This window comes from Ursus maritimus, unplaced genomic scaffold, assembly GCF_017311325.1.
Source record: "Ursus maritimus isolate PB19 unplaced genomic scaffold, ASM1731132v1 scaffold_21, whole genome shotgun sequence".
In the NCBI taxonomy this organism is placed as follows: Eukaryota; Metazoa; Chordata; class Mammalia; order Carnivora; family Ursidae; genus Ursus; species Ursus maritimus.
In genome coordinates this window covers 47024003-47043089 of record NW_024424564.1, presented here as the reverse complement: position 1 = coordinate 47043089, position 19087 = coordinate 47024003, and the positions used below count along the sequence as shown (strand labels likewise).

Here is a 19087-nt window from a genome sequence, read left to right as displayed (position 1 = left end):
ACTTGGACTGGGCAACCTCGACCTTCTTCCATAGTCTTGTGGTCGACCTCCGTGCCTTCCCAGGCCTCCGGAAGCTATTTGGCTGTAACAGACTGGAGTCAGCACTCCCCGTCATGGTGGGGTTGGACCTCCGGGGCGCCTGGTTCCCCCCCATACCCAGGCCACCTGGTAGATGAGAGAGGGGGCCGCGTGTGGAAAGGAGGGGCCTCTCACTTGCGTGTTGACATCATTTGTGATCCTGTGCGATCTCCCCCCTCCCAAACCATGACTAGTTGTCACCAGGAAGACTCTCTTAACTCTGCTGAGAACCGTAGGGGCCGACTACCGCCTCCCAGTCACTCAAGGGCCCCCCTCGGAGCAGTGCTCCTCTACGACACATCACTCCTTCTCCCTGGAAAGATCTCAGCCCCCACCGATCAGCTTAAACAACCTAGGTAGGCCTCCCCCCTGCCACGCTCCCTCCGCTCCAGCCGGTCCCCAGGTGCTGGGATCAGAGCAGTCCTGATCCGAAGGAAACGGGGTCCAGGGTAGAAGTTGTTGAAGGACAAGGAAGGATGGGGCAGGATTTGTCAGCCTCTGGAGGTAGAACCCAGAGACCTGCCTGGTGGGGGTGGCGGGGGCACGGGGCCTGGCTAATATCCCACAGTCCATGTCTCCTGAGAGAATGCTGTGGACACGGTCTCAGGTCTGGGCATCCCCAGGGCACCCATGAAGGGGTGCACTTTCATGGCCTCTTCTTGTGCCCTGGGAGCTCAGGGTGGGCAGTGAGGAGTGCTGTTGGGGTCCAGAGCCCCCGGCCCTCAGGCTCCAATGAGGTGTGTTTCTGCCATCTGCAGAATCTGTCAGGTCTGGGGCCTGAATGTCCCCTACTGGCCCCTTTGGTGACCTACAGACCTTTGAACGTGGCCAGACAACCTGCCTCTGCTCCTGTGTGTCCTTGGTGCCCGTGGAGATGGCCCCCAAGGAGATGGGGGCCATTCTCTGGGCTTTCTGTGGGCTGGCCCAAGCAGCGCCCGAGATTGTTCAAGGGTAGGGTCCCCTGAACAGAGCAGTCAGAAACCAATCCTTGGCAAGCCAGTGTTTTCTTTCCCCCCTTGCTGTGTCTGTCACCCAAGCCAGGCTGGATGGTGGGCCTGGGGCGCGGCGTCAGATGGGTAATGCCCTGGGCCTTGAGGGGCTGCGGAGCCTGCCGAGCCCCGAGTTAGCTGTAGCTCTAGTTCCCCCTTTTCCCAGCTGCAGGCCAGACACACGCACCCAGCCTTACCACCCTCTCCCTGGCACTCTGGCCACTGCCTCTCCTGGCCAGTCTCCTGCTTATCTCGCCCACCCTCTGGCCACATGCCCTGGTGAGGGAGAGGCACCCTGCCTTGCAGCCTGCGTTCTTGCTTTGCTGCTTCTAGACTCTGCACAGTGGTGGGGAGGGCCTGTCAGAAGCTGGATGACATGGCAATGCCGGGCTAGGCAGGAGAGCAGCCAGTCCATCAGGTGGCGGCGGGGCAGGGGGTTTGGGCGCAGAACAGAACGTGGAGGGAGTGGTGGGTGCGGCTGATCTGAGAGGCTGCCGAGGAAGTTTCCAGACATGGGATCAGGATAAGCAGCATCTGGAGAGTGGTTGGTTATCTCCCTTCACTCAGGGACTTAAACCTCAAGGAATGTCCAGACTCAGCCCTTTTGGCTAAATGACCTTGGACGAGTCAGTCCCATAAAGCTCTTGGAGCCTCATCTGGAGATTGGGAGTGAGGGTTCTGGTGATGGTGGTTTCCAGCAGCTCCGCTTGCCCGATGCATGAGAAAACGCTGTGGGAACTGAAGGGCACAGGGCATGGCGGGGGTGCTTGGGCTTCAGGGCTTTGGGAGGAAGGCATCGAGGAGAGTCTGGGAGCTGGCCGGGCGGGGTGGGGGCACTTCCCTGAGCGGTGGGCTCCCCTCTGCATGTTCACCCCAAGGGCCCGGCGGCCCCTGGCTCAGCTGTGTCTTGCTCCTGGCCAGAGGCAGGTGCTCCTGCTGGGGGCAGTCGGGGGAGGGCACAGCCTCAGAGTTGCTCTCAGGGCCCGTGGGATGGTGGGAGCCTGGCACCCGCATGGCCCCGGCCCACCCTGCCCTGTGCCTCGCAGAACTACAGGACATCGTGCACATCTCCCGGTCCCGGAAGCCGGCCTTCATCCTGAGCTCCATGAGGGACGAGAAGCGGACGTAAGTGGAAGAGGGAGGGAGAGTGCACGCACAAGGCCTCTGCTTGGTGCCCCCCAGCAGGCTTGGGGCTCTCGTCTAGTCCACGCCAGGCCCCCACGAGGTAGTTTGCGTCCTCTGTAGTTCACAGCGAAGGGACTGGCTCTTCAGAGAGTCTAGGTCTGCTCTTTCATCAGTGACCATGTGGGCTTGGGGGTCACACGACTCATCGGCTGCAGTCCTGTCCCTTCCCTCCTGACCTTGTCCTGGCGTGTTGGGGAAGATCACCCAGATCCGCTCTGTGATGCTGAGACTGGCTCCCCTGGCTCTACCTGCCCCTTGGCCTGCTCCCCCCACTCCCAGAGCTCGTGGGTGGGCTGGCTTCCCAGCACCTGCTGTACACCCAGGCCCATTCTCAGAGCCAGGCCTGGGTGATGGGCACAAAGCTCAGAAGCCTTGGTCCTTGAGGACAGTCCCTGGGGCTCAGAAACAGGGTCTGCCAGCATCGCAAGTTCCCGGCACAGATGTGCTGGGGATCAACTGTGCTCTCTCTCTCTTCTCCCTCACGTAATAGAGCTGCTTTCTTGTTCTCCGGCTCTCACATGCTCCTAACAGCCCGCCTGGGGAGGGATTAGGACCCTTGTTCCGCAGGTGCGGGACCTGAGTCCCCGAGACGAGAAGTGCCCTGCTCAAGGTCACACAGCGTCAGAGGGGAGGCTTGAGTCCGGGTCTTCAGAGCTCACTCCCTTCCTGCTGCTGCAGCCTCTGTCGGGGCACATCTCTAGGGCCGGCTCCTGCCTCCTGTGCAGAAAGCCGCCGAGTCAGCAGAAGCAGCCCCCCCCCCTCTGGGCCTAGGGCTACGTGGTGGCAGCCAGTGACTACCTCTCCTTGCCTGAGGGGTTGGCTTCCCCTTAGTAGGTCCCACTCGTTTCCAAGGCCACCCTGTGATGTGCGCCCTGGAGGTGCCCCTGCCCCATCTGCACTCTGGCAGTTCCTGCCACCGCGCCTCCCACGTGTGGACACACACGCACACGCACACACCCGCGCAGGGGCCGAGGAAGGTACCAGAGGGAGGACCGACCTATCCCGGCCAGTAAGAGGAGAGGAGGCAGATTCTCCTGCAGGACCAGGGTAGTTTGCCCCAGCTGGAGTACTCTCCCTGCAGGCAAGGCTGAAGCAAGAATCAGGACTTCCCTGCGGGGCCTCACCGCAGCGGGCTGTGAGCCACACGGCTCCGCCTTGCTCCGTCTGGGCTGATGTCTCCTTGTAAGCCCCGCATCCTCAGAAGGGTCCCTCGCATGTCTGCTCCAGCCTCCCTGGTCAGGGGCCCTGCGGGCCTCCGGTGACAGCCCAGCCTCCCTGCCACCCTCTGGGCTTGCTGCAGGGCCTGGAGGTGGGCCGCGCAGGCCTCCTCCATTTACCAGCTGTGTACCGGACGCCTCCTGAGGACGCTGGAAGCACAGCCCTGCACAGAGCAGAGCCGGCCTCTGCCCTCAGGGAGCTTCTGTCCCATCCTGTGCAGGAGGAAACAAAAATGCTTGCTTACGGGAGCCCGAAGTGCTCTACACCAGGGAAGCGGGTGGAGAAAGAGCGAGCTGAGCCCGAGGGTGCTGAAGGCATCAGAGCAGCTGAGATGGAAGGATGAAGAGACCGGAAGGAAGCTTCTGGGTCTGAGCGCAGACCGTGAAAGCCTTCCCCAGGGCAGGGAGCTGGGCATGGCTGGGCCCTGGAGCCGTGTCAGGGCATGTGGCCGAGCAGGTGACTCAGGAGTCAGCAGACCCCGGACCAGGTCCGGCTGCATCCTCTCCCAGTCTTGTGATTCTGGGTGGTCACCTAACCTCTGAGCTCCATTCCTTCATTCTGTCACAGACGTGCACGGGCATAGGGAGTGTCTGCCTCCAAGGGGGTTGGGATGTTGGTGTGAATCTCATAGCTCCTGGCACACACAGGTCCTGCTTGCCTGCTCCCTCCTCCCTCGCTGCTCCCACCTGGGAGGACTGTCCTCACCCTCTGGGCCACCGTTACTGGCCAGCTTTATTGTTCATTGCATTTGTCCCCTCCTGAAATACTATACGTTTATTCTTTTTCTGACTGTGCTCCTCCCCACCCCCCCGAAAAGGAGCCACAGGAGCACGCGAGCTCCACGGGGGGCCTTTCTGCGCTCACAGATGCTCAGGGACGCAGGCCCACAGAAAGTGGGCTGTAACGGGACCTTCTTCTCTCCCACCGCTGTCCCCACCACAGCCACGACCACCTGCTCTGCCTGGACGGAGGGGGCGTGAAGGGCCTCGTCATCATCCAGCTCCTCATCGCCATCGAGAAGGCCTCGGGCGTCGCCACCAAGGACCTCTTTGACTGGGTGGCGGGGACCAGCACGGGGGGCATCCTGGCCCTGGCCATTCTGCACAGTGAGGGCAGGCCCCTGGGCGGTGGGGACAGGGCAGGGTGCGGTTGGGATCTGCCCTCAGATTGCACTCAGTTTCTTTTCAGAGCTTTTCAAAGAGGGCCGTTGGTGGGGGGAGGGCCTGAAAGCCCTTTGTGGGGGCGGCTGAGGGCATTGGGGTGCGAGGCTGGAAAGAGAAGGGCTGGGAGGTGGGCTGGGGGTGGAGGCCCTCCCCTCCATGGGGGACAGAACGAACCTTTTTCTGTACGAAGCATTTTTACATCAGTCGCCTCTACCCCTCTTCCCACAGCCTTGTGAGGCAGGCCCCCCGGGGCCTCCGAAGCACTGGAAATAAGGAAAACCATTCGGAGGGTGGGTGCAATGGGTGGTGTCAGGAAGGAGGAGCCACGGAGTCATAGGGTGCCAGAGCCCTAGTCAGTGTGCCTTGTTTACCCATGGGGCAATTCAGGCCGTGGGCGGAGAGGGGTGACCCAAAGTCCCACAGCCCAGCCATGGGGTTGCTGCGGCTAGGACAGTTCTTAGACACCCAGCCCAGCACTTCCCAAGGCCACAGGGCACCCACGCATCACAGCTTCCCGGAGGTGACAGAGGTGCCTCGCTTACCGGACAGCCTTCTAGGTAGTTCTTTTCTTCACTCAAGCAATGTCCCCTTTGTGGAGCTGTCTGGGCTGCCTGATGCCTGTGGGGGGCCCTTCCAGAGCCAGCTGCTGCCCAGACAAGAATGGTCCTCTGCCTCGGCCTCCCTGACCTGCCATCCCTGCCCAAGTGCCTGGCGATTCCAGGCTCTCCAGTGCACCCCCCAGGTCTGAAGGCATGGGGAGGTGACCCTCTGGCCCCAGGCCAGGCCTGTGCTGGGCAGTGGGGTCGTGGGGCTGAGGCAGGTGCATGCCCCCGCTCAAGGAGCCCCAGTCCCATGGGAAAGCCGCAGGCATCTGGGCTCACTGTGTGAGGAGGCCATCGCCCCGCAGTTCAGGGTGTCAGGGACATGAGGCAGCCAGTCCGGGAGGCGGCTGAGAGCAGCGTCCCGTGGGGCTCTGGGAAGAGGATTAGCAGTCGGCAGCTTCTGGGACTTCCCTCCCCTGGCCTCAGGGGCCCCACAGCCTCTCTCTGGTCTCCAGTTCCTGCCTTCCATGAGAGAAAAGCTGTCTTGGATCTCTGTCTGCCCAGTGGGGCGTGAGGTCTGGCGGCGGAGGTCCTAGCCGCCTTCAGAAAGAGTCACTTCCTTCTTCAGACTCCTGGGGGCTATGGAAGGGATTTGAGAAGTCAGCTAGTTCAGCCTCTCGTAAGAGCAGACACCTCCCTCTCCGCAGCCCCCCTGCTCGCACAGCCCTGGCCCCAGTGAGGTGCAGCCTGCCCTTTGATGCTGCCTGTTCTCAGAGGCCCACGGGACACTGGTCCTTCTATTCTGAGCCAAACGGGGTAGATCTCATTAGTCTTACAAGCTCTTAGACTTTTGGGGCCCCTCCTTAAGGAGAAGACAACATTGTGAATACAGAATTAAGGGCAGAGCCTCGGGGCTGCTGACGGGGATTTCTGCCTCTGTGGGAAGCTGCCAAGGAGAGGCCCAGGAGCCCCAGCTGGGTTAAGTGCCTGCGTAAAGCCAGACCCCTGCTGCCACCCCCTGCCCCTGCTGGCCTCCCTTCCTGCAGCTGTCAGGGCGCAGCCCTTGTGTCTCCCCCACCTTGTTCCTAGGCAAGTCCATGGCCTACATGCGGGGTGTGTACTTTCGCATGAAGGATGAGGTGTTCCGGGGCTCGCGGCCCTACGAGTCGGGGCCCCTGGAGGAGTTCCTGAAGCGTGAGTTTGGGGAGCACACCAAGATGACTGACGTCAAGAAACCCAAGTAAGCCGCCTCAGCGGGAGCACTGTGGCTGTGGCCCCAGCCGGGCAGCCCTTCTGCTGTTCTGGGGGGCAGAGGGCTCCCCACCCCGGTCTGGTGAAAGTGGAGGTGAGGGGGCGACCAGCAGCTCCTCCCAGTTGGGCCAGGGCCTTCTGGAAAACACTGTTGCGGGACACCCCCCACCTGGGGCTGCTGTGTTCCCATCCGGACGGCACATCTCTGGGGGTAGAGGGGGTCACTTCTTGTCCGCCACATACCCGGGACCTTTCTGCTGAGTGGGGCCGTGCCCCAGGCATTGTGTGTGCGTGTGCGTGTGTGTGTACAGGGGTGTTGAAGGGGGCCACCGCCAGGTGGAAGGGCCGGTGAGCCATTTGCAATCTGGTTGGGAGATAAGTGACCTGAAAAATGACAGCTGTGCAAGGCTGCAGGTGTTTGAGACGTTCCAGAAGGGCCTACAGCACAACTGCTGCTTTGTAGTACTCCCCAGCCCGGGATTACTTTATTGTTCATTTCTTGCCTGTGTCTGTCACCTGCCAGACCTGAGCTCCCTGCGGCAGGAACACGGCTGCCTTGTTTTCTCTGCAGTCCCAGCACTGCCCCAGAGCAGGGCACTGAGAAGTGTTCGTGTGCTGAGAGAGGGAGGACTGAGGACTGAGGGCGAGGTGGTCAGGGGGAGCTTCCTGGAGGTAGTGATGTATGAGCGAGGCCTAGTGGGCTAGGGAGGATTTCTTTTCATAATGAAGCTTTTTTTCTTTTTCTTTTTTTTTCCTTTAAGAATAATGCATAGTCTTTAGGAAAATACAGAACATAAAAAAGAAAATATCATTCATGTCATAAAAACCAAAAGATAATGTTTTAAAAACATTTTTGTGTATCGTATCCTAGACATTTTCTCTCTCTTAAATGGTGAAATAGAACATACATTTAGAAAAGTACATAAACCAGTTCAATGAATAATTATAAAGCCAACAGCCACATAACCACCGGCCAAGTCCCAAAGCCCGTTGAGCACGTCCCCAGCCCCTTCGCAGCTCCTGCCCTGCCGCCCCTCGGGGAGCCGCTCTCCCGACGGGTGTGAAGTGGATTTCCTGGATTGATTTCTTTTCTTTCTTTCTCTTTTCTTTTTTCATTTTCTTTTTCTTTCTTTCTTTCTTTCTTTCTTTCTTTCTTTCTTTCTTTCTTTCTTCTCTTTTTTTCCCTTCCTTCCTTTTCTTTTTTTCGTTTTTTTTGGGGGGGAGAGAGGGGTGGGGAGGGGTAGAGGGAGAGAGAATCTCAAGCAGTCTCCACACCCAGTGTGAGCCCGAAGAACTGCTCAATCTAAGGACCCTGAGATCATGACCTGAGCTGAAATCAAGAGTCGGATGCTTAACTGACTGAGCCACTCAGGCGCTCCTACTTTTTATATGCTTTAAAGGCTGTTTGCATTTCCTCTTTTGTAAAGTTCCTATTCAAGTGTTTTGCCTATTTTTGGTAAAATTAGGTTGTGGGATTTGGGGGTTAAAAGGTATTTTTGTATGTATGTGTTAGATTTTAAAGTAATCTCTACACCCAATGTGGGGCTCGAACCCACAACCCCAAGGTGTTAAGAGGCTCCTTTTTTATTTCTTTTTTAAAGATTCACTTATTTATTTTAGAGAGAGAGATCAGGGGTGAGGGGCAGAGGGAGAGTGAGAATCTCAAGCAGACTCCGCACTGAGCGCAGAGCCCCACTCAGGGCTCAATCCCAGGACTCTGGGATCATGACCTGAGCAGAAATCAAGAGTCGGCTGCTTAACCAACTGAGCCTTTCAGGTGCCCCAGGAGGCTTCTTAATGATCTTTTTTATATTCTGAAAACTAGTCCTTTGATGTAGATTTTAAATCTTTTCTCCCACTCCATGCCTTGTCTTTTCAGTCTCTTGACAGTGTTTTCTTGATGAATGGATGTTCTTAATGCGGTAGAATTTATCAATGTTTTTCTTTTTACGGTTTGTGCTTTTTCTGCTCGATCAAGAACCCTTCCTTAGCCTGAGGCAGGAAGCGATCTTCTCATCAGGTCAGAAATCTCTCTAGATCTGCCTTTCACACTGAGGTCTTTATCAACCTAGAACTGGTTTTTCTATCGGGGAAGCCCAATTTCATGTTTTCCACACGAATAACCAGTTTCCCCAGCCCCATCTGTGAAGAGGTCTGTCTTTCCCTCCATGTCTGCTCGGCGGTTTCTGACTGTGTTCTGTTCGGTGGGCTGGCTCCGTTAGTCAGCTTTATGTCGAGTCCCGATATCTGGGACAGCAGCGCCTCCCGCCTTGTCCGTCTTCAGGGGTATCGCGGCTGTTCTTGCAGGCACCCTAGAGAAGTGGTTACGATCAAGTGCCCTGAAGTTTCCTCTCCTCGAAAATGGGAATAACATCCGACCTGCCTCCTGGGGTTTTCACAACGAGGAGAAAAGTTAATATTTAGAAAGCATCTGGTGGGGCGCTGAAGCTGGCTGAGTCAGAGGAACATGCAATTCTTCATCTCGAGGTCGTTCATCTCAAGGTCGTGAGTTCGAGTCCCACGTTGGGTGTAGAAATTGCTTAAATAAAATTTATTTTTTATTTTTTTAAAAGATTTTATTTATTTATTTGACAGAGAGAGAGACAGCTAGCGAGAGAGGGAACACAAGCAGGGGGAGTGGGAGAAGAAGAAGCAGGCTCATAGCGGAGGAGCCTGATGTGGGGCTCGATCCCATAACACTGGGATCACACCCTGAGCCGAAGGCAGACGCTTAACTGCTGTGCCACCCAGGCGCCCCCAAAATATTTTTTTTAAAAGGAAGCACCTGGCACACACAAGTGCTGTACAAAGGTTACTTGTTGCTATTTATGCTTCCACATAAATGGTAGCATCAGATCGTCCAGTTCTACAGAAAATCCAATCCTGCTGGGATTTTGATAAAGATTACATTGAATCTGTATGCTTATTTGGGGGGAGAAATGGCCTCTGAGAATGCTGAGCCTCCCAATTAGAGAATATAGTACAACGTTCCATTGGTATAAAGTTCCTCAGTGTAGTTTTATGGTTTTCTCTATAGAGATCCAGCACGTGGGGGGTCAGGTTCTTACGGGGTTTGTGCTACTGTAAAGTATACATTTTGAGAGATACCATTTATTTATTCATTTGACGATGTATTTTACACGTACCATAAAGGTTCCCATCTAAACCATTTTAAGTACAGCTGAGTAAGTGGTAAGTGCGTCCATACTGGTACGTGGCTGACCTCCCAAGCTTTTTCATACTGCAGAACTGAAACTCTGGTCCCAGGAAGCACCTCTCCATTCCCCCCTCCCCCAGGCCCTGGCAACTGCCATTCTGCTTTCTCTCTCTAGGATTTGGACTACTCTCGGGCCACCCTGGAAGGGGACCATACAATATTTGTCCTTTTGTATCTGGCCCCTCTCACCAAGCATAACGTCCTTGAGGCTCATCCATGTTGTAACACGTGTCAGAGTTTCCTTCCTGCTCAAGGCTGAATAACACACCATTGAATGGACATACCACATTGTGTTTGTCTGTTCATCTGTTGAACGTTTAGGTTGTTTCCATCTTTTGACTAGTTGATAACACCGCTATTCACACGGGTGTACAGGTCCCTTTCCTAGTTCCTGCTTTCAATTCCTGGTGCCTTTTACAGAGAGAATTCTGAGGGACTCCACTGGCTAATATCTTGTTTCGATTTTTGCATCCACATTCATGAGTGAGCTGGACCCATTTTTTCCCCATTTGGGGGTTGCCAGGTTTTGGTTTTAAGGGAGTGTTTCCTCTTATTTTCTATTTTTTGGGAACGTTAGTGTAATAAAGACTTTGCTTCTTCCTTGCGTATTTGGTAGAATTTGCCAGTGAAGTCATCAAGTCCTGGAGTTGGCTGGGAGGAAGATTTTTGATGGTGGAGTTCACTTCTGTAATGATTATAAGACTATTTAGAATTTCTAAGTGTCTTTTTGAGTTGGTTTTGGTGGTTTTTCTAGGAATATGTCAATTTCATCAGCTCTTCAAATTTATTGGCATAGAGTTGTTCAGAATGTTCTCTTACTATCTTTTTAATGTCTGCAGCATCTGTTGTGATGCCCCCTTCAGTCCTAATGATATACACCTTCTCTGTTCTTTACCAGTCCTGCTACAGGCTTTTCCATTGGATTAGTCTTTCAGAAAACCAACTCTTGGGTATTTATTGGCTCTCTGTTGTGTGTTTGTTTTCTCTTTCATTTATTTCTGCTTTTATTTTTATTCCTTCTTGTACTTTCTTTGGGTTTATTTAGCTGTTCTTTTTTTTTTAACTTCTTGAAATAACTGATGCTCATGGATTTTTAACCTTCTGTTGTATAATGCATGTGTATATATGTGTAAGTTTAAACATTTTTCCCTAAGAACTGGGTTTTTTTTTTTTTTTAGTTTATTTATTTTTAGTAATCTCTACACCCAACGTGGGGCTCAAACTCACAACCCCAAGATCAAGAATTGCATGTTCTTCCAACTGAGCCAGCCAGGCACCCCTCTAAGAACTGTTTTAATGATACCCCATAAGCATGTTTATGATTGTTTGGTTCAAAATACGTTCTAATTTTCTTTGTAATTTTTTTAAATTTTAATTTAATTTTATTTAAAAATTTTAAAATATTTATTTTATTTTATTTTAAAATTTACTTGACAGAGAGAGAGAGCACAAGCAGGGGGAGCAGCAGGCCGAGGCAGAGGGAGAAGCAGGCTCCCCACTGAGCAGGGAGCCTGATGTGGGGCTGGATCCCAGGACCCTGAGATCATGACCTGAGCCGAAGGCAGACACTTAACCAACTGAGCCACCCAGACTCTCCTTGAGTCCTTATGTTTTAGATATATTTTTTGTAAATAGCATGTAGTTGGATTTTTTTTTAATCTAAGCTGTATTCTTTGTTCTTACCTAGAGCATTTAGTCCATTTATATGTTTTAAGTGCATGTTAATATATTGACCTAAGTTAACTAGTGAAGTCTGAATTAGTTGGTTGATTTGATTATCAAAAGATTCATGTGGTTAATCTAATAGTTTATATGGCTGGTCCATTTATATTTACATAATTACTGATATATTTGGGATGATATGTGCCAGCCCATTTTGTTCTGCATTTCTTTTCTCTTACTTGCCTTCTTTTAGAATTACTGGATAATTTTGATCTTTATATTTACCCCCTGTGGTTTGAAATTAGTGCACTCATTTCTTTTTTTTCTTAGTGCATGCTTAACTTAAGAAAGCCTACATTTAATTGATCCCATTACCCTTCCCTCAGATAATCAAGGCTTCTAAAATAATTTAGTTGCAGCATATCTATAAGTGTTTTTCTGTATTTGAAGTCTATCTTGTTTTTTTAAGCTTGCAAGCATTATTATTATCTTTCCAAGTTTGTTTTCATTTGGATTTATCCAGTAGTGTGCTGGGAAAACAGACCTCCAGGGGAAGAAGCCCTGATTTATAGTGTTCACTAATTCCTGTGGCGTAAATACTCCTACCCTGGCCAATTTCAGGTTACCAACCATTTAACAACCACCTTGTGGGATTTAGCAGTGGGTTCTTACAAGCCAGGATGCACTGGCTCCAGCACATTGTTGGCTCTGTGTGTGTGTGTGTGTGTGTGTGTGTGTGTGTGTGTGTGTGTATGCCTATGTGTGTGTACAGGTGTGTCTCACATCTTTGTTCTGCCATCTCCCTTGCATCTCAGACTTCCATCTGTCACCACTTTCCTTCTGCCTGAAGTATGGTCTTTTGACTTTTCCTTAGAGAGAGTCTGGTCACAGGTGGTGAATTCTCTGCCAGCAGAATTGTTTGAAAATAGTTGTATTTTCTGGTTCTTGCTGGGTATAGAATTCTAGACTGATGATTTTCTTGGGGAACATGCAGGATATCGTTCTGTCATCTTTTAGCTTCTATTGGGGCGCCTGTAAAGTCAATTTCAGTCTCTTATTCCTTTGAAAGTAATTGATCTTTTTTCTCTGGATATTTTTATTTATGTGTTTGCTTTTGGTGTTCTACCATTATACTATGATATATCTAGGTAGGAATTACTTCCAGTATATCCTGTTTGGGATTTATTAGTTTTGAATCTTTGGATTTTTGCCTTTCTTCAGTTCTGGAAGCCTGAGTTGTTATCTCTTCAACCCTTGCCTCTTCTTAATTTTCTCTCTCCTTTCCTTTTGGAACGCCAATTAAACATATGCTAGACCTTTTCTGTCTTCCATGTCTTTTAACTTCTTCCATGTCTTTTAAATGATATCCTATCATTTTATCTCTGTGTTGCATTCTCGATAATTTCTTCTTACCTCTTTCCTAATTCACTAATTCTCTCTTTAGCTTTATCTAATTTTCCACTTAACGCATCCATTGATTTTTTTCAATTCTATTGCTTTTTTATTTTTTAATTTCTAGCAGTACTCTTTGGTTCTTCAAATCTTCTAGGTCATTACTTAGAGTTTCCTATTCCCTGAAGATATTATCACACTTGCCTTTGATGTCTTTAAATATTGTAAGCATAGCTGTTTTATAATCTTTGTTTAAGCACTCAGATATCTGCAGTCTATGTAGGTATGTTTTGCTGTTTCTGTTGGTTTATACTGGTTTTCATTTATGATGTTTTATTTCGTTGTGTGCTGTACCCACCCCCACACACACTGCCTTTTAACTGTGTGGTGTTCATTAGTATTGAAAAATAATATGTGCAGATTCTTTGAGGCCTAGAATGAGAGTATCTTCCTCCAAGAGTGTTTTGTGTTGTCTCTTCCAGGTACCTAGGTACCCTGCCATCTAGGGCCCCTATAACTAAATTCCTGGCATGAAGGTTTGGGGACTTCCCCCAGGTGATGTGAATTTAGACTTTATATCTACAGAAGGTTAGCTTGTGGTGATACATTTTCAGGTGTTTTTTTTGTTTTTGTTTTTTTTCTCTCTCCTTTATCCAATGCCAAGGCAACTTTCCTGACAGCCTCTGGGGTGAGAAAGGAGCAGGTTTATCTCTGGTGTACCCTCATCCAAAAGTGCAGTCCTTTGGGGTCCCAGCCTAATGTGGGACCCTGGGTTTAACTTGTCCCCCTGACCCCATGAGACCATGAATTCTGAAGCTCAAATTTACTGAGTTTGGTATCTTCTTCAGGTCAGACCCGGGTCTGTGCTCCACTTACCTCTCTGGGTTCTTGCTTATCCTCAGAACTTACTCTGGTATTTCCTTTCTATCTTGTCAGGTCCTCTATTTTTTTTGTGTGTTTTGCTTTGTTTAGATTTTATTTATTTCTTTATTTAGAGAGAGAGTGAGAGGAGAGGCAGAGGGAGAGGGAGAGAGAGAATCCCAAGTAGACCCCACGCTGAGCACGGAGTCCGACAAGCTCAATCTCATGACTCCCAAGAGCTGAAATCAAGAGTCAGAGCTTAACTCACTGAGCCACCCAGGCACCTCGTTTTTTGTTTTTTTGTTTTTTAAGATTTATTTATTTGAGAGAGAGAGAGTGTGGAGGGTAGGGGCAGAGGGAGAGAGAGAATCTCAAACAGACCCCCGCTGAGCACAGAGCCCAACGTGGAGCTCGAGCTCACAACCCTGAGATCATGACCTGAGCTGAAATCAAGAGTCCAGCGCCTAACTGACTGAGCCACCCCAGCACTCCTGGTCTTCTATATTTTAAGGAGATTTTTAAAAATATTTTTTTCCCAACATTTCACTTTTTGTTCAGTGGGAAGGTTGTTCAAGTATGCTTTCCACAGTATTCCCAGAAATGGAAAACTAATCTTTTTTTCCTCTGCAGAGACAGCTTGGGTTCCCTTTCGTGTATATTTTTCTTTCCAGCAAACGTATTCCTTTGTTAGTTGGCTAGCATAATTTGGAATGGGTGCAAAACATTTTATTTACTTACCCATTCTATTGTTACCATTTATATATTTATTTTTTAAAGTTTATTATTATTATTATTATTTTCAGTAATTGCTACACCCAACATGGGGCTCGAACTTACAACCCCAAGATCAAGCGTTGTATGCTTTTCCGACTGAGCTAGCTGGGCGCCCCTCTATTGTTACCATTTAGATTTGGTTCATTTTTTTTTTACTGTAATAGATTATGTTGTACTGAATAGCTTTATGCGAGAAGCCCTTATTGTAGCTCAGATTATTCTTTTGGGGTAGATTTTCCCAAATGGAATTCCCAGATGAAATTCTTAGATAGTTGTAAGATCTTAGTACGTATTTGCCTCCGAGGGGGCTGTGTTCGTGCACACTCCCTGCGGCATTTAAGGATGTTTGTGTCTTTTGAGACAAGTAGGAGTCTTCTTTAATAGGTTATAGACTCACACGGTGAAACATTGAAGAGGAACCAAAGGTGACATGGTGAAAAGTCTCGTCCCACTGCTGTCTGTTCCCTGCCCCAGAGGCAGCGCGTTGTTCCTAGGTTCTGTTCGTGGGTCCTTCTGACCAAGCAAATAGGCAGTGTTTGGGGTTTTGTTTTTAAATAAATGGTGGCATACTACACACACTGTCCTAAACCTTACTCTTTGCACTTGACCGTAAACCTTGGCGCTCACCGCCCATCAGTACATAAAGCGCTTCCTCGGTCCTATGCCGTACAGACCCCCTGGGGTAGGGGAACCGGGGTGTGTCCAGCCATCCCACCGATGGACATTTCAGCTGTTCCCAGTGATTTGCTTTAACAAACTGGTCAATAACTTTGCATGTGCCCGTCTCCCACACGCATGAGCATGTCTCCGGATGAACTTCCAGAAGCAGGATCGCTGGGTGTAAGGATAACGCCTCTGGGAATCTGGACAAAGATCGCCAACGTGGATTGTCAGGGGTGGCTACGTCAGTGACCAGCTGTCTTGCTCCCCGTTTCTCTCCAGGGTGATGCTGACAGGGACACTGTCTGACCGGCAGCCGGCTGAACTCCACCTCTTCCGGAATTATGAGGCTCCGGAGTCTGTCCGAGAGCCGCGGTTCAGCCAGAATATTAATCTCAAGCCGCCAACTCAGCCCTCAGGTTAAAAGCACGTCTGATGCATCTGCGGGAAACGGTCGGCCTGCGAGGCCGCGGGGTGGAGGGTCGGAGTCGTGGGCTTGCTGCCGGGCACCCCCAGCCCGCCACCATCCTACCCCCTGCCCCGAGTCTTCATCAGCTGAGGACAGGCAGAACTGGGGAGCTCCCCATGCTGGGGAGATGGCGGGGGTCATGCTTCCGAAGAGTCCGCAGCCCCCGCCTCTTCCTGCAGAGCCACAGACACGCATGCACACGCCCACTGGGATCCGCAGCACATGGGTGTTGTCTCCGTCCTCCGTGCCACCGGGCCGCCGTCCTCTCCCCCCGCAGAGCAGCTGGTGTGGCGGGCCGCCCGGAGCAGTGGGGCGGCCCCCACCTACTTCCGGCCCAATGGGCGCTTCCTGGACGGCGGGCTGCTGGCCAACAATCCCACGCTGGACGCCATGACGGAGATCCACGAGTACAACCAGGACATGATCCGCAAGGTGAGAGCGCCTCCGGTCAGAGGGGCTGGACGGGAGCGACCCCCGGAGCCACCCTGTGTCAGCAAATCTTACTGAGGATCGACTCCTAGGAGAGCACGTGGCTTTTATTAATGCTCATCCGTTGGTGCATTGGACAGCCGCTGTGTCTCACACTTGACCCTGCTGGATGGGTGGCGTCTGCCCGGAGCTCTGTGGGAATCAGAAGGATCCTGAGGCCCAGTCTGGTGTGCGTGGTGAAGGGCGCCTAGTGGGGAGAGCAGCAGGCACACCAGGACATGCCAGCCTCTGTGCTGGCCGCTCTGCCCAGCCCGGGGACACACGCTTGCCCTTGGGGAGCTCACGTCTAGGGGAGACTATTTGTAAATAAGGATATGCCCCTCCAAGGGTTTCGGGTGCTGTGATAAGGGCCGTGCAGGAGCCCGGGAGCAGGATTGCCTCTGCTGAGAGACCCGGGGGCTCAGAAAGGGCCCATGGAAGAGACCTCTAGGGAGGAGACCGTGTTGAGTCAGTGATCTGGAGGCACAGAAGTGGCCCTTGGCCCAAGGAGCTTAGCGCAGCGGTGGGGCCAGGCCCATGTGTGTTAGCAGCGTCGCTGTGACGTGGACTCAGGGCTCAGGGCCAGACAGCCACAGCGTTGGGGTCCTGGCTCTGCCTGTGTTTCACTCCAGCCGCTGCAGGGGCAGTGATGGTACCTGTGTGGGGACTGGCATGAGACGTCCGCGTGCTTTTCCATGAAATGTGTAGGACACTGCCTGACCCCTAGTGTGCCAGATCCTTGCTGGCTGTGGTTCTCACTGTGGTCATCAGGAAGCCCCAGATGCAGCCCCTGGGTGACAGACACAGCAGGGGCGGCAGCCACAGAGGCAGGCGCCCTCTAGGGGCTAGATAGGGCAGGGCAGGCTTCCTGGAGGAAGAGGGACTCTAAGGTTCAAATGGGGAAGGGTCTTCCATCATATAAGTGGCTTCCTATGGTGGATGAGCCCCCTGGGGTGGGGGACTTGCCAAGGTGCCCAGCATATTGGCAGAGGAGTTCGTTGTGGGGCAAAGGAGGTGACAGCACAGGCTCTGCCCCTGCCACCTGGGGAAAGGTCTGCCGCCGAGAAGATCCCCTCCAACTACCCCTGTCCTGTCCCCAACAGGGTCAGGAGAGCAAGGTGAAGAAGCTCTCCATCGTGGTCTCTCTGGGGACAGGGAGGTCCCCACAGGTGCCCGTGACCTGTGTGGATGTATTCCGTCCCAGCAACCCCTGGGAACTGGCCAAGACTGTTTTTGGGGCCAAGGAACTGGGCAAGATGGTGGTGGACTGTGTGAGTATGGGCCCCTCCCCACCTCCACTGCCCTCTGGGTCTCAGTCCCTGGGACCCTGGGTGTCAGAGAGGCTCTATTGAACCTCTTGAGCCAACTCAGGGTAGGGGGTCCCCGATTCCGGTGTTGGCAGGGACCCTTAGTGACCACCTGCCGCCGGGGGTTTCAGGTGTCTTTTAACCGTGGAGCCCTTCCTTCGAACACAGCCCCGTGTGGAAGAGCCCAGAGTATCATATGGGACACAAGCCACAGGGGGCGGGTCTCAGAGGCCTGTCCTCAGCCCCTGCCCCCCGCCCCCCAGTCAGATGTGCTGAACCACCTATGAAGATCTCAGACCGGGCCCCCCAGTTCCACAGCTGGGACAGTCACTGCAGCCCAGGCAGGGGGCTCTGCTGGGGGTGGGGTGGCTAAGCCAGACTAGAACCTGGGGCTCCCCGGGCAGTGGCTCAGGGTAGCATGTGTCCTGAACGCTCACAGAGCCTGTTTCTTGCCAGTGCACAGATCCTGACGGGCGGGCCGTGGACCGCGCCCGGGCCTGGTGTGAGATGGTCGGCATCCAGTACTTCAGGTGAGGACTTGGCCAGCATCGCCCCCCCACCCCATGCCCCGGCCTGGCCAGACCCAGTGACCTTCCCACCCAGCCCTTGGCGCGGACTTCCCCTTTCCCCAAGCAGCTGCTCTGGGCCCCGAGCCTGCCCCAGTCCTCGCTCTTGTCCCCCCACCCAAGCCGAGCCTCCTGGGGTGAGCCCTCCACCTTGACCCAGACAGATTGAACCCCCAGCTGGGGACAGACATCATGCTGGACGAGGTCAACGACACAGTGCTGGTCAATGCGCTGTGGGAGACTGAGGTCTATATCCACGAGCACCGGGAACAGTTCCAGAAGCTCATTCAGCTGCTGCTCTCACCGTGAGGCTGGGCTCCCAGCCACCCCCACCTCATCCCACCCGCCCAGAACCTGATGGAGAGGCTGGGCAATGTCCACCTAGCGCGCCCCTGGGCAGAACTGGGCCTGGGCGGCTCTGCATCTACGGACCAGACCAGGCGTCGGAGGGCGCTGGGCCTCCTGCCTGCGGCTGGTCCGGAAGGCCTGACCCCACTGTCCCCACCTCCTGGCACCTTTTGTCATTCCAGACTTGGGAATCCTAGAGCCTCCCTTGGGCCCTCTCTCTGACAGCCAAGGACAACTGACCCTTGAGTCCCTAGCCCTGTTGATTTAGACACTAAGGAGGGATCTTACTGGTCCCGCCAAGACCCCTTCCACCCTCTGCCCTTTTCCCTGGAGGGGACGGGGGTTGGAGAAATGGCTATTGCCTGCCCATCAGCGGGGAATCCTAGGCTCCAGGAGCAGAGTTCCCCGTCCGACTTTGCCCCTCAACACACACCCAGCCACCTGCACCCCTCGAGCTGCCCCACCTTGGGAGCACTCCTCGACTCTCAAAGGTCACTCCTGAACTTCAGCTCTCCCCTACAGGAAGTGGTGGGTGAGGGGGCGGGGCTCCGGGGCTGCTCCAAACTGAAGTAAAGCCTGATTCCAGCTCACCCGTGTTGTGTGTGCTACGAGTGCTCCCTTCAGCCTGTCATCGTCCTGTGCCCCCTTGGATGAGTGCTCTGTTTCCTGACTCTCCCGATGGCGGGGAGCGGGGGAGGGCACCACTTTTCTTCTCCAGGGCTCCCCCAATCAGGCCGGTGATGTTCAGCGGCGGCAGCTAAGCCCACTTGCCCACGGTGGGAGGCGAGGGTGAGCCCCATTTGCTGGGGCAGGGGATGAGACCCAGAGTGGGCAGGGGCCTTGGACCCCGTCACACAGCCGGCGAGCAGGGCCCAGGTTTGTCCCAGGTCTGTGCGGCTCCAGGGTTCGTGCTGCCAGCATGAGAGGAGGTGGGCAG

The 19087-nt window shown here is 53.1% G+C and overlaps 1 protein-coding gene across 7 annotated transcripts in view; it reads left to right on the top strand.

The window, feature by feature from the left end:
• Positions 1–18740, top strand: part of PLA2G6 (phospholipase A2 group VI) — a 57233-nt gene extending 38493 nt beyond the window's left edge. For 3 of the 7 annotated variants that reach the window (XM_040637522.1, XM_040637521.1, XM_040637518.1), the window contains 9 exons: positions 273–434; positions 2114–2192; positions 4413–4576; positions 6265–6415; positions 15275–15411; positions 15739–15893; positions 17033–17200; positions 17693–17766; positions 17967–18740. In XM_040637522.1, coding sequence (XP_040493456.1) covers positions 273–434; positions 2114–2192; positions 4413–4576; positions 6265–6415; positions 15275–15411; positions 15739–15893; positions 17033–17200; positions 17693–17766; positions 17967–18111 — 1235 coding nt within the window. In that variant the 3' untranslated portion in view covers positions 18112–18740. Of the gene's footprint in view, positions 1–272; positions 435–2113; positions 2193–4412; positions 4577–6264; positions 6416–8733; positions 8884–15274; positions 15412–15640; positions 15894–17032; positions 17201–17692; positions 17767–17962 lie in introns of those variants that run through there. The other 4 variants (XM_040637519.1, XM_040637520.1, XM_040637523.1 and 1 more) reach the window with 4 other exon arrangements.
• The last annotated feature ends 347 nt before the right edge of the window (positions 18741–19087 follow it).